We start from the raw sequence: 14,120 nt of genomic DNA on the forward strand, positions 1-14,120 counted from the left end.
GGGCTGATAGGATTGTCATAGTAACTACGAAACGAGCCCAGGAAAGTTCGACATCACCGTAGATTAGACGGACCTCTGGATTGAAAACAACTTCTTGTACGATCCAACGCCTGGTGAACCAAGGGAGGCGGAGCAATTCAGTCACTTCCTCGAAGAGTTCCAAAATCGGAGCAATAATCTCTTTTTCAATAGTTTTCGCGATTATCCGAGAATTCAGAGTAGGCATATCATGCCTTCTTTTTCGAGACATATTCCCCATCTTTTCCAGAGTTGACCCTAGGTTCTGAAAACGACTAACCGCAGACCCTGGGTCGAGCCAGGCCAGAACTGTCTCGGCGTTCCGGAAAATATGTATCATGAGAGGAATCTGTGTCCCTTTTTCCACATCATCGGCTTGGTTGATACATGCGGCGTCCGCCCACAGGGTCCGGTCTTTGTGACTCCAACGCAGATACCGCAATGCCCGATCGAGATTCTCTGTGACTAGTATGTGTGTGCCATCGCTCACGTAAAGAGGATATGTCAGATTTGGCTGGCCCCATGTGTATGATATGGCTTCGTAGCGACCTTCGAGCTCTGACAGTCTAGCTTGGTGGAAAGTAAAGTTCAAAGGCAAATCTGCAGACGAGGCTGGGTGTAGTATGATGAGCCTGATGTGTTGCGAACTCTCTAGCGCTTCATACACGTGTTTGCGGACACTGTGGTCATCGAAGAGAGCCATGAGATCGAGAAACCATGGAGATAGGGATGGGAGAAGACGCACGAGAGACAAACAGAAGGTAGGGTAGATGGTTGAGCAGGCTACAACACGCATGTTCACCAACGACCTGCATGCTACGAGGCTGAGCGAACGGTGTAGCAGAGCCAATCATCGAGGTGGCTTGTAAGATCTCGTGGCGCCACGATATGCGGTTAGCAACTTCTAACTACTCTGTTGTTAGCCGTGATCTCATCGTGTGCACTCCTTATAGTGCGACAGCCGCATGCCTGAGGTTGTTCTTCATTGCTGCTGGTGTTGGGCCGGATGCAAGCACCAGGAACGGCGACAGATCCCTGACTAGCTCCAACGTCATACACCGCACGGCCTATCTGGCTGGCTCGCCCGAACCGACGCGACAGGAAATCTTCGTGTTTCCCAACTCGATACCATGGCCCGATAGCCAACGACCAAAATCCACAAAAGTCGCCATGGCAGACAACGAAAGCCCCGAGAGGCGGCGACCGCGCCGAATGAGCGCCATGTACCGCCGTGGCTCCCACCTGAGCGAGTACGTGTGACACGGCCAGCTCAGCTCCAAGGCGCGACTAATGGCGACACCAGGGCAAGCTTCATGGAAGATGTCGAGATGGCCCAAGATGAGGTATACGAACTCGGGCCCATGCCTCTCCCTCCTCCTTCCCGCCCTGCCTACAACCCTCGTGGAAGGAAGCCTGGCCAGCAGCTGACGCCAAAAATCCAGGTCTTCTCCGGTCCCATGAGCGAAAGCGTCCCCACGAGCGTATCCGGCTTCCGCCACCGACGGTCGCGCGCCGACTCGAGCGCCAGTCTGACGAGTTTCGCTTTCTACGATGAAGAGCAGGATTCAGAGGGTGAGGACGAGGATAGCGCAATCTTGGAGGACGGAGAGAGCACGTACGACAATGGTTATACCGTGTCGGAATTGGAAGACCTCGAGGCGGGCACATCGTCCCACTCATCGCAATCACCGACGCCTTCGCGCCGGAAATCAAGTAGCAGCAGGAAGTCCTCTGAGAGGCCGTTGCTGCGAAGGAAATCCTCAGCGGGCAGCACAGGCTCAGGTATCGACTGGAGAGGGCGCAGGTCCAACCAGAAGATCTACATCATGACCGAGGATCTTACCATCGTCATCGCCGGCTTCAAGACGTCTCCCTTCGGCTATGCGCTGTATGCGCTCCTTTGCATGGCGACTCTGGGCCTAGGCTGGCTTCTGTTCAGATGGCTGCCACGATGGAGGGTCGCCATAATCGGAAAGACCACACCGCTTAAGGAGTGCGACTGGATCGTCACCGAAAACCAGTGGGGAGAATTCGCGGTACAGAGCGTCAGCAAGCAGATCTACGGACGCTCGCTATCAACTGTATTCGGCGACCCTGAAAAGGGACGCCCGAGGGAATGGGATGAAGAGGATGACCCGCTCATTGGCGAGCTGAGATGCTTGGACTACCGCTATATCCGCTTCGTATACCACCCCATCAAAGACAAGTTCGTGCTCGCAAACACCTGGAAGGATCCCACCTGGACCGAAGTCTCGGCTCTGCGCGAGGGTCTTGACAACGACGAACGCGACTACCGCGAACTTGTCTTTGGAAAGAACCTGATCGACATCGCCGAGAAGACCATCGGTCAGCTTTTGGTCGATGAGGTCTTCCATCCATTCTACGTCTTCCAGATTGCCAGTCTGATCCTCTGGTCCATGGACGAGTACTACTACTATGCTTGTGCTATCTTCATCATCTCGGCAGTCAGTATTGTCACCACGCTCGTCGAGACAAAGGCTTCCATGAAGCGGCTACGTGAAGTTTCAAAGTTCGAGTGCGAAGTCCGTGTACTACGCAGCGGCTTCTGGACTCACGTCGACTCTGCGGAGCTTGTACCCGGAGATGTCTACGAAGTCACCGACCCTTCGCTTGCCTTGTTCCCCTGCGACAGTCTGTTGCTCTCTGGAGACTGTATCGTTAATGAGAGTATGCTGACTGGCGAGTCGATTCCTGTTTCCAAGATTCCCATGTCAAACCACGCCCTGGATTTGCTTGACCTCAGTGCATCGGCTGTTCACCCAGAGGTTGCGCGACACATGCTGTTCAGTGGAACCAAGATCATCAGGGCTCGCAGACCACATGAAGATCACGTTGATGATGAGGCTGCTGCATTGGCCATGGTTGTGCGCACTGGTTTCAACACCACCAAGGGCGCGTTGGTCCGATCTATGCTCTTCCCCAAGCCCTCAGGTTTCAAGTTCTACCGCGACTCTTTCCGGTACATCTCTGTCATGGCGTTTATTGCCATGATTGGCTTCGTCGCATCTTTCATCAACTTTGTACATCTGGGTCTCGCATGGCACTTGATCGTTGTACGAGCTCTCGATCTCATCACCATTGTCGTTCCTCCTGCGCTGCCGGCCACGCTCACCATTGGTACTAGCTTCGCCCTGTCACGCTTAAAGCAGAAGCAGATCTTCTGTATCAGCCCGCAGCGAGTCAACGTGGGTGGTAAGCTGGATGTAGTTTGCTTCGACAAGACTGGAACGCTCACCGAGGAGGGTCTCGATGTCTTGGGAGTTCGCGTAGTCGAGCGACCCAGGAACAGGTTCAGCGAGCTCCTTCCAGACGCCTATGACATCCTTCCCGCATCCCAGCACGACCGCGACCCAACCGTAGAATACCTGGCACACAAGACTATCCTATACACCATGGCCACCTGTCACTCACTTCGTAAGATCGATGATGAGCTAGTGGGCGACCCACTCGACGTCAAAATGTTCGACTTTACCGGCTGGAGCTACGAGGAGGGAGAACAGAAGGCTGGCAACGGTGGTGATGACGATGAGCAGAAGCTATCCCCGTCTGTCGCTCGACCACCACCAGGCCGAGAGTACGACGTCGACGATGTTGAAGACGAGGCCAACAGGAAGCAGGTCGAGCTTGGTGTACTGAAGGCATTCGAGTTCGTCTCCCAGCTACGAAGAGCTAGTGTTATCGTCCGACAGTTTGGTTCAAAGAGCGGACAGGTGTACGTCAAGGGCGCGCCCGAAGTCATGAAGGAGATCTGCCGACCTGGACGCTTTCCCACCGATTACGAGGAGCTTCTAGCCTTCTACACCCACCGTGGATTCCGTGTTATTGCCTGCGCAACAAAGACGATCCCCAAGCTCAACTGGCTCAAGACACAGAAGATGAAGCGTGAAGAAGCAGAGAGCAACTTGGACTTTGTCGGTTTCATCATCTTCGAGAACAAGCTCAAAGACAGCACCGCCCCCGTCATCGAAGAGCTCGAACGCGCAAACATCCGCAAGGTCATGTGCACTGGTGACAACATCCTGACCGCCATCAGCGTAGCCCGCGAGTGCGGCCTCATCAACAAAACAGCGCACTGCTTCGTCCCGCACTTCGAAGAAGGTGACTCTCGAACAGCACTATCGAAGCTGAGCTGGGAAAGCGTAGACGACCCTGTCTTTAAGCTCGACGACAACACACTGAAGCCCTTACCACCGCCACCAGAGGCCGACGTATCTCTTCCCTACGACATCTCCAACCTCCGCAACTACAGCCTGGCCGTCTCCGGCGACGTCTTCCGCTGGATCGTAGATTTCGCCTCGGAATCTACGCTTAGGGAGATGCTTGTCTGCGGCCAAGTCTTTGCCCGCATGAGCCCCGATGAAAAACACGAACTGGTTGAGAAACTACAGAGCATAGACTACTGCGTTGGTTTCTGCGGTGACGGTGCAAACGACTGTGGTGCGCTCAAAGCAGCAGACGTAGGTATCTCGTTGTCGGAAGCCGAAGCCTCGGTCGCCGCGCCTTTTACCTCCCGACAGTTCGACATCAGCTGTGTGCCTCAAGTTATCAAGGAAGGACGTGCAGCGCTTGTTACCAGTTTCAGCTGCTTCAAGTACATGTCTCTCTACTCCGCCATACAGTTTTGCTCGGTCAGTTTCTTGTATGCGAGTGCATCCAACCTCGGCGACTTCCAATTCCTCTTCATCGACCTGCTTCTCATCCTGCCCATTGCCATCTTTATGGGCTGGTCCGGCGCCTACCCCGTCTTATCCCGGAAACGCCCTACCGCAAATCTCGTGAGCAGAAAGGTGCTTACGCCGCTGCTTGGTCAAATGGTGTTGTGCATACTGGTCCAGTACCTCGCTTTCCACTTTGTGCAGAAGCAGGAATGGTACATGCCGCCCGTCATTGACAAGAACCACAGCAACTCGCTCAACTCGCAAAATACGGCGCTGTTCCTGACTTCTTGTTTCCAATACATTTTCTCCGCTGTCGTTCTCAGCGTGGGTAAACCGTATCGCGAACCCATGTCGCGCAACTTGCCGTTTGTCACGACTATTTTTGTTACCTTGGCTATTACGCTGTACATGCTGTTTGATCCTGCGGCGTGGGTTATGAGTGCTATGGAACTTACCTTCCTTGACACGCCGTTCAAGGTTTTTATCATGGCGTTGGGACTGGGCAACTTTGCCATGGCGTATCTGGGTGAGAACATGTTGTTCCCTGGGTTGAGCAAATGGATTGGGGTTGCCAAAGTCAAGTTTGGGGGCCAGGGGATGCAGAAGAAGAGGAAGGAGTATAAGGTTATACAGGAGAATATGAGGATGTAAGTCGTCGTGATGTTATGCGGCGAGTTGAGGGAGAGAAGAAAAAACTGTGTAGAGAGGCGTTTAGCATGTAATGTGTATAAGATTTTTGTCGAGCTTTTTGAATAGAGGAATAGATATGTTGTGGAGTTTTGACGTATAATTTGTTCTCGGCGTCGCCGCAAGGCTGGGCCAACAACAAGGCTGCAAGAGCGGAATGACACGATGCGCTCATTGGCCAGGCAGTTTCTCCCCTGTAAATCGTCTTGATAAGTCTCTGCCGCGTGAGCATAGGGTCATGAACTACAACAAGGGTGTACTCGAAGTGGAAATTGTCGTCAAAATATCGTTAGGCGATTCGAAGCCATCATCAAGATACAGTTAAGCAATGCGTCCAGATGCAAGCCACGTTGGCTAGGTAGCCCCGAAAAAGGCTAGCTTACGCGAGGCTGACATACTTCCCCACGATCTACCAGAAGACATTGGACTAGTAACCCCTACCCACATGCACCGTGCCTGGTGAACTGGCATCCAGACGCAAGTCCAAAAGTTTTGTTTTCGGCTCTCTTCAGCTAGTATTCTCAAGCCACGGCGTCGGTTGACGACGCTGGCTGATTCAAACTGCAGTTCTGCAAGGCTGGCAATGCATGTGCGCTTTCGGGCTTGCTGTTTAGGGATGGTATGCATAGCGAAAATGTTCGTGATGGTCAAAGAACTTTCAGGGGGTTACCGGATACTTAACCTGTCAGTTCTCTGCTGTTGAACAATGCTGCTCACTCCAGCTTTCTTCTTGATTAGCGGCAGCCATGGTTCACTTCAAGCCCACTAGCGTACTATTCGCCCTTGCGGTCTTCATCACCAAGAATGTTGTCGCTGAGGAAGCGCACGCACTTGAGGTCTTCCCGGAACTGAAGGGCACCGGTCCATTCGAGATTGCCTACAAGGACCCGGAGACAAACAAGGTGATTGTCGAGCACGTTGACGAGCACGGAGAAAGTGCTATTGAGAAGCGTACCTGTAAGTCAAGCTTCAATCCTGTCGAAATCCGTCGCTGACTATTGCGTCAGACCAAGTGAACCAAGATGTGGTTGCGAAGCTCCTGAGAAACCACAATGGGTATGGCTTTTGTAAAGGCTTCTGCCCGGCATATCAGCCACAGAAGCCGGTGACGCAGACCAACTTGAAGACTTTCACAAAGCTTGTGACCGTCACAAGCTCGGTCGTTCCCGCACCAGCCACTATAACTCTGACGGCGACCGGCGAAGTGCCAGCAGATTCCACGGTACTGCAGACGACCACGATCTCGGAGACAGCAACGACAACTGTTACCGATGCACCTACCACCGTCTCAGATGTTCAAACAGTAAGCTTCCAGCACTTCATCCGCTGAGGTTCCAAGCCTAACAATTCTCTCTAGATCACCATCACTTCAGCAGCAACCACGATTCTTACCCAGTCAACTACCTTAAACTTCCCCAGTGCTCCAACTCTTAAGGCCCGTCACGTCAGCCCGCCATCATGGCTGAAGGGTGTAGCGAACAATCTGATCTGTCCAGCATGCACCAAGGTCTGGCCTGCACCTCCAGCAAAGACTGTGTCCATATGTAAGACAACGACTGTAACAAAGACGCAAACTCGAACTGCGACCGCCGCCCGCGCGACAGCTACCACCATCGTCAGCGTTACCCCCACAGCGAAGACCGTGACGGCAGTCATCTCTACGACGCTCACTATCACGGACTATACTACTGTAACACCTATTGTCACTGTACGTACACCCTCACGTTTTTCATGAGGTATGATTGACTAACCTTGAACAGGAAACTTCTACAGCCACAACTACCGTTGCTACAACCATCACCAGCACCAGCACGCAGACACTCTGCCCACAGCAAACAGCCGACGTATACGGCATCCAAGCCGTTCAGCCCGGTACGTTGAAGGATGGTCCAAGCAGCAAAACCGCCACCGAGTGCTGTCTGGCTTGCTTCAGCGATCCACAGGGCTGCACTCAGTGGTGGGCATACGGAAGCATGTGCATGTACTCTGTCCCAAAATCAGGGCTAGGAACACCAAGCGACCTATGTCCGAATGGAAAGGGTAATGGCGCGATCTTCGTTGGGGCTGCTGGGTCGCTTCCTAATGGCTTTGGTGGGCCGGGACAATGTGCGGCGTAGATGGGTTGCTGATGAGTGTTGTGTGTGTGGGGGGCATCTTAATGTATATATCTTAATACTATCCTGGCGGTACAGACGCCACGGTTGCCACGACTTGTGTATTGTCTCGATTGCTGTTTAAGCTTCTCATATCGTATTTCCATATCCACTCGTCCCTAACACCCTTCAGTGTGTTGTTATGGATACTATGCTCTCGTTTCTCTAAAGATTTACAAGATCGTAATCTTCATTGCGTTCATCGTAATCGCATGCTTTCTCCTTACTTGTCTGCGATTTCATCGATAGGTAGTTTGGTAGTTTTGGACACTCTATCCTTGCCGTCAGGCGCATCGACACTGGCGTTCTCATAGGCACTTCCACGATTACTATGACTGTCTTGAGACGCGATTGGCAATGGCGTCGTACGCAGGCTCGGTTCAAATTGTCTAGATGACTTAGCTCCTTTTCCGAAGGTAGTTTCGAGATCTTGTCTGGCATTCGTCATACGTGAGTATGCATCGCTTCGTTGGCTGAATTTATCGGTCAGGGCTGGAAAAAGACCGCCGAGATATGTGAGATACGCCATGATACTTCGACCAAACTGCAGCGTCAGTGTTTTCAAGGTTTCCTAGATTTTACTGTGGTAGGAGGGTTGAATGGGCGAGATGAGGAGGTTTCTTTTTGACCGTAGTAGTGACGCACGTGTTTGAACGGGTACACTGGAAGTGCGGCTGCATCACTTGATGAACTTCGTGCATCCCTTTGTGTATGTTCAGCTACTATGCTCTTGTGACAGTGTTCCAAGTACCAGGATGTTTTCGCGGTAGCGTTCTCCCACTGAACGTACGGTGAAGGCGCATTTGTTCCTCGCCTGTCGGCATGGTCGCGTTGCCCGGCAACTCACTCTCACCTATCCTCGTGTCCCAGAGCCTTATCTTGCTGCCGCTTTCCTGAACTCTTCTGATACCAAACTCACCTCTTCAGCCCCAGTTCTCAAGGTCAACAATCGGCTCACAAGTTCTAACAGACATCTTCTCAGATACGCTTCCAAGTCAATCCGTCTACGACAACTGCGATGCCTCCTAAGAAGAAGATCGCAGATTAAGGTGCTGAGGCTGGCGGTGATGGCGTGAGTACGACCCAATACCACCATCACTTCTACCAAGCCTAATATGCATACAGAAGTTCAGCTGGACCGCAGATCATGAGCGCAAAGTAAGCCAGTCACTCGTCCCGCGGTTGCACACTTGTCTAATCAAATCCAAAGCTCTTGTTGCTGACCATGGGACGCACCATCACCACGGACGACTATCACAAGCTCGTTGATGCCTTGCCTCGTAAGTTTTATCCCCTTGATTAAGAACTCATTTATACTAATCCAAGCTCAGCCGGCACCAACTGGAACGCGATTCGCCAACGTTTCGTCAAGATGCGCAAGGAGCAGCGTGCATGTATGGAGGAGCTCGGCTGGACACTACCCGATGGTGCCACTGAGACTCCTACTAAGACACCTACCAAGTCCCCAAAGAAGCGTACTGCTGCCGCTGAGAAGAGCGATGAGGGTGGTGATGCTGAGGCCGAATCCCCCACCAAGAAGCCGCGCGCTCGCAAGCCTAAGAAAGAGACTGTCAAGAAGGAGATCAAAGTCGAGGACATGGTTGATGGTGTACCTTTGGAGGCGTTCTGTGGCTGCTGATGAACTTCCATTATGACAACATCTGAGATGGGAATGCACCGAATATATGGCAAATTGGGAGTATCGAACGCTTGCGTCATCTGCAAAGTTTGACTACGCTGGAATGTCAATTCTCAATGTCATCATACCGTGTTTCCCTCCTGTCTCGTAAACTGCAAGGTGAAGGTGACCGTGCCCAACCGACCCAAATCAAGATATCACTCTCACCTCTCCTCTATCCAGGCTCTTTGCACCTGCTGCCTTCCGCGTTCTTCATGAGAGATATATAACCCTTCACTTTGTCAGTCTCTCAAGACACTCTTTCCACTACTCTTTTTCTCTCTTACTCGAATATCATTTGAGCCAAACACACCAACGTTTCTCAACATTCCACAGCTGTAAGACCCAACAATCACCATGCCGCCCAAGAAATCTGTCGCCAACGGCGATGTTGGAGATACTGGCGGTGTACGTTTATCTTCTCCAACCTTTCTCGACCATGAACTAATAATCACCCTAGCCCTTCAAATGGGAAGGTCCCAACGACGCGAAGGTAACGCCTCATTTCGAGCGATACGTCCAACCAACCACAACATGATAACTGACGAGTTCTTGTAGCTCCTCCTTCTGACGCAAGGCCGCTGGGTCAAGCCAGACGAGTATCCCCAGTTATCTTCTGCATTCCCTGGTGAGCCCCTCCCCCAACCGCGTCCTACCTCTAACCACTCTTTTCCAACCTTCCCTCTGACTCCCCAGCCCATTCATTCTGTAAACCCTTCCGCCAAGCCCCAATCCTTAAGCTCTCAAGCTAATTCTTCCTTCCCAGGAACCTCAACTGGCAGCATCCGCAACCGCATCTCCGCCCTCCGCGTCAAACAACGCGACCTGTACCTCGAGCTCTCCTGGGAACTCCCCGAAGGCGGCGCGGGACACAGTGCGAAGAAGGCTTCTAAGAACAGCACTCCCAAAACAGGCACGCCTAAGAGGAAGGCAGACGGTGGTTTCGACGACGGATCTGGAGAGGGTGGCGGGGAGGAGGTAAAGACACCGAGCAAGAAGCCGAGAGGTAGGAAACCGAAAGCTGAGGTCAAGGAGAAGAGCGTGGACAAGGAGAGCGTTGAGGAGGATGGCGAGGAAGATGTTGAGGTTGAGGAAGACTACATCCCCATGGCTAAGCGTGTCAAGGAGGAGCCGGTTGAAGAGATGGTTTAGACCCTCCCTTCTTTTTCCCTCTCTCCTTCGATTGACTGATCTGTCTTTCGTTCGGTGCGGGACATGTTTACATTTCCGGATTGCAGTGGAACATTCGGAATGGAGAAGTGACGTCTTCTCCTAGAAGTATTCGTCTCTCAGCCCTGTTCCAAAGAACTTGGTGCAGGGCTGATTGCACAAAAAGTGCAGCGAGCAATACCTTCGTTGCGATAAAATACAAATAATAAAATCATGGGCGATTGATATAACTTTCTTTGCGTGTTGGGAGTGTCTGTCCGAACTGACATTAGCATTTGCATCACGGTAGCAAAACAGAGCAGAGAACAGGTACAAAATGAGCTGTATTAGTTCCGTTCATAGCTCTCATCATAGGTATCAAACGCCCTACGCCATACGATCTCAGTATCCTTTATCTGCGCCATACAATGCTACTCTCTGGAGCTTCCGAAACGCCCATCGTCACTATGGGTATCTGCCTCATTTATCACCCTTCTTCTTGCGCAGCGACTGCCCGGCACCCTCAAAGTGTTTCGATTCCTTCTGCTCGCCTTCCTCCTCCTTGCCCTTGAGCGGCTTGATCTCGTACCCAAAGAACAGTTTGTTGGGCGGTAGCCTGAGCGGCTGCGGGCCATTGGTACGCCGTACCGTAGGAGGCGGGTTCGATGATTGTCCTGCGACGGGTGTGGAGGCTTGGGGTGTAGGCGCCTTGCTGCCTTTCTTGAGCAGCTTGTGGCCGGTGGTGAGGAAATTCGAGGATGTGGCTTTGGCCCCATTTGCGGCAGTTGTGGACGATGGGGCAATGGCGGCGTAGTTGATCGCCTCTGCCATGGTGCCGTGGGCGTGAAGTGTGCCGCCCTTGCCGGCCATGACGCTGCGCGGTGTGCTTGTGCCACTCGTTCTCTGCGGCTCTTGGTAGCCTACTGGTGGAGCGAAGTCGACTGATAGATCGGTCTCGATGGTGCAGACGGCCTTGCTTGAGTGCTCTGGCTTGGCTTCCAATACGGCTATACTGTATACGTTGTCGTTGTACGAGAAGGTGAATATGTCGCCTACAGTGAGGCAAGAGAAGTTCCGGAATGCATTCTCGAGAACGGCTTTGGGATCGGAGATTTCGAGGAAGGAAGAGTCTTGGGGTTGTAGCTTGATGAAGGAGCCGAGCGGTATATCTGTCGATTTTACTTGTAGCAGGTCGCCAGGTTCCAGCTGGAGCGTCTCCATGAGCCAGTATGGCAGGTAGATCTTGCCCTCTTCCGCTATGAACTCCAATACACCTGCATGTGATTTCTTTCCATCTGCCTTGCCGTTTATGAGCTCGAAGATCATAGGATATGAGATGTGCAGTCTGGTGAGCTTGTCGAGAGCGCTAGGAGGGAGGAACACTTTGCCGCCGTGGTTTGCCTCGTGGCGCTCCGGGCCAGGCAACATAACGATGGGATAGCATCGGAAGTACTCGTCAAAACGCCTAGGAGCGCCGCCGCGGCGAGCGGCTAAGGACTGATACATGGCCATGGGATCGTCTTGGTCGTAAAAGTTTGGGTTGAACTGTACGTGGTGAGTTGAGATAGAGAAGGTGGTGGGGTCGCTCTTACCATTTTGGCGTATCAAAGGAGCGGCGAGAAACAGAGGGGTGTGAATCGCGTCAGTCAGGTTTGGCGTCAGGAAGAAACGGCAAGCGGGTGGTAGAAGTGATATGTATTCGATGAGAGGCCTTGGAGATGACGAACCATGGTCGCAGGTACAGCAGGCGGTTGATGCCAGTGCCGCTAAACTCGGATCAGCGCGATCTGGCCCGAGCTTCAAATAATCGCGTTTCGTGAAGACGTCACTGCCTGGTTGCCTAGTTTCACTTTTCTGCATACCTCAACCTCGAATCACGTTCATTATCACCATGGCCAGCTCCAGTGGGACTCACAACCCCGCGCGGCCCAAGCGCGCTGGCGAGCAGTTCACGCGAACCCACCACATGGACGGCGACGAACCATCGACCAAGAAACCCCGCTTCGACCCGCGCAACCCCTCTACGCTCGCTCCGGATGCAGTCGATGATGAAGACCCCGCCCTTGAAGCTGATGTTATAGGGAAAAGCGCGGGTATCAAGCGAAACGCGGTCAACATCGACGGCTACGACTCGGACAGCTCTACGGAGAACTTCGATGCGCGCGCAGAAGCCCGAGCCAACAAAGACGAGCCAACAAAGACCGAAAATGACGATGATGATGACATGTTCGCAGAGGAGGACAAGGATGACGAGATGGACGAGGAATCACGGAGAGACCAGACAAAAAAGAAGAAGCTGCGATTCCTAGACAACCACGAGATCGAGGGCCAGGAAGCGGACAGTAAGGCGGGAGGTCATGTCGCTGTCGACTTCACCAAAGGTCCGAGGAGCAGGACCGAAGACGTAGAGAGCAGCAGCGATGAAGGCGATGACGAGCTACGCGACCAGATCGATCCCGACATGGACGAGGAGCTCGGTGCAGGCAGCAAGAAGAAGCATGCGCCCAAGCTAGATGCTTTCAACATGAGCGCCGAGCAAGAAGAGGGCCGATTTGACGAAGCCGGAAATTTCGTGCGCAAGGCCTTCGACCCGGAAGCCGCTCAAGACTCGTGGTTGGACGGCATATCGAAGAAGGACATCAAGAAGGCAAAGGAAGCGCAGGAAAAGTTGGATGCGGAGCGAAAGGCACGGGAACGAGCTGAAGACTCCATCGTCACCAGCGACGTCTTGTCGGCTCTCATCGCACATCTGGACGTTGGCGAAACGCCTATGGAAGCTCTCGTGCGATATGGCAAGGCAGCACCGAAGAAGCCGGCCAAAAGCTGGACTAAGAAGAAGAAGGGCCAGGCTATGGACGTCGATTCGGAGCCGTCGCAAGACTCTGCAGCCATCAAGGCAAAAGAGGTCATCGATTCTATAACCGAATGTGCAAGTCGGCTGTCCGATCGCGGCGTCGAGGACATCTACGAGCTGCCTCGCGAATCAATCATGCGACAGTACAAGCGCGAGACGGGAGAAGATTGGAAGAACCCGAATCCGCAATCAGTGCAATGGGAGTTTCACTGGCTCAATGCACCAGAAGGTGAGATCAACGGCCCCTATGACCAAGCGACCATGCAAGCATGGGAGGCGAGCGGGCAGTTTGCAGCAGGTGCCGAGTTCCGACGCGTTGGTGAGACTGAATTCTCGCGACTGCTCGACTTTGAGGACTGAATGGGTATGCAATGAACATGGGAAGAGGCACGTTTGTCGTGAGCTATACCCTTGCCCAAACCAACCCTAGGGATATACACGTTATTCCACGGTACATTCGACAGGGAATGTGACAATGTATACCTTCAGGGTGTGGTATAGGTGGGTACAGGCCACAAGAAGCGAGCTCCTTCGCCAGCACAGCCACCATGACATTCGCCTGTCGCGTAATCATCAGCAGAAGGGTGATAAGTCGCTCTAGAGTGTTCTCTAGCCAGCTGGCTGGATTCACATGATCACCTATGCATGCGGGCTAAGCGATCCTACAAACCACTTCTGCTGTGCTTAGCCAGTCGGAAACTTGATAAAAGCGGGAAGCCTTCGTGATCGTCTAAGATGGCCGAGTCCATGTTTAGCTTTGTCAAATAAGGTGCACCGTATGTGTGAGTAAATGGTGCAACGACGCAGGAGCATGTTTGGTCGCGCCTGCAGGCGTTGAGCAGAGTTGGTCGGATTATACAAAGCCCTATGACTACCAGCATATAATATGAACAAGAAGTATT

General features: G+C 52.8%; 6 protein-coding genes across 6 annotated transcripts; 5 read left to right on the forward strand and 1 right to left on the reverse strand.

The window, feature by feature from the left end:
* Positions 1–906: 906 nt before the first annotated feature.
* Positions 907–5,348, forward strand: J4E82_010938 (uncharacterized protein; the record flags this gene model as incomplete). The annotated part of the gene is made up of 3 exons (XM_051737148.1): positions 907–911; positions 972–1,268; positions 1,322–5,348. 3 exons carry the CDS (start codon positions 907–909, stop codon positions 5,346–5,348), a joined length of 4,329 nt encoding a protein of 1,442 aa, XP_051583081.1.
* Positions 5,349–6,130: 782 nt separating this feature from the next.
* J4E82_010939 (uncharacterized protein) lies at positions 6,131–7,501 on the forward strand (the record flags this gene model as incomplete). The annotated part of the gene is made up of 4 exons (XM_051737149.1): positions 6,131–6,341; positions 6,392–6,687; positions 6,742–7,092; positions 7,145–7,501. 4 exons carry the CDS (start codon positions 6,131–6,133, stop codon positions 7,499–7,501), a joined length of 1,215 nt encoding a protein of 404 aa, XP_051583082.1.
* A 1,261-nt stretch (positions 7,502–8,762) lies between these two features.
* Positions 8,763–9,176, forward strand: J4E82_010940 (uncharacterized protein; the record flags this gene model as incomplete). Its single annotated transcript, XM_051737150.1, has 2 exons — positions 8,763–8,817; positions 8,869–9,176. 2 exons carry the CDS (start codon positions 8,763–8,765, stop codon positions 9,174–9,176), a joined length of 363 nt encoding a protein of 120 aa, XP_051583083.1.
* A 396-nt stretch (positions 9,177–9,572) lies between these two features.
* On the forward strand, positions 9,573–10,367 carry J4E82_010941 (uncharacterized protein; the record flags this gene model as incomplete). Its single annotated transcript, XM_051737151.1, has 4 exons — positions 9,573–9,623; positions 9,676–9,708; positions 9,774–9,843; positions 9,982–10,367. 4 exons carry the CDS (start codon positions 9,573–9,575, stop codon positions 10,365–10,367), a joined length of 540 nt encoding a protein of 179 aa, XP_051583084.1.
* Positions 10,368–10,844: 477 nt separating this feature from the next.
* J4E82_010942 (uncharacterized protein) lies at positions 10,845–11,959 on the reverse strand (the record flags this gene model as incomplete). Its single annotated transcript, XM_051737152.1, has 2 exons — positions 10,845–11,909; positions 11,957–11,959. 2 exons carry the CDS (start codon positions 11,957–11,959, stop codon positions 10,845–10,847), a joined length of 1,068 nt encoding a protein of 355 aa, XP_051583085.1.
* A 296-nt stretch (positions 11,960–12,255) lies between these two features.
* J4E82_010943 (uncharacterized protein) lies at positions 12,256–13,578 on the forward strand (the record flags this gene model as incomplete). The annotated part of the gene is made up of 1 exon (XM_051737153.1): positions 12,256–13,578. The coding sequence occupies one exon, from the start codon at positions 12,256–12,258 to the stop codon at positions 13,576–13,578; it is 1,323 nt and encodes a 440-aa protein (XP_051583086.1).
* Between the last annotated feature and the right edge of the window lie 542 nt (positions 13,579–14,120).

The sequence above is a fragment of the Alternaria postmessia genome, assembly GCF_024291825.1.
Source record: "Alternaria postmessia strain BMP 2775 chromosome Unknown scaffold_154, whole genome shotgun sequence".
Classification (NCBI taxonomy): Eukaryota; Fungi; Ascomycota; class Dothideomycetes; order Pleosporales; family Pleosporaceae; genus Alternaria; species Alternaria postmessia.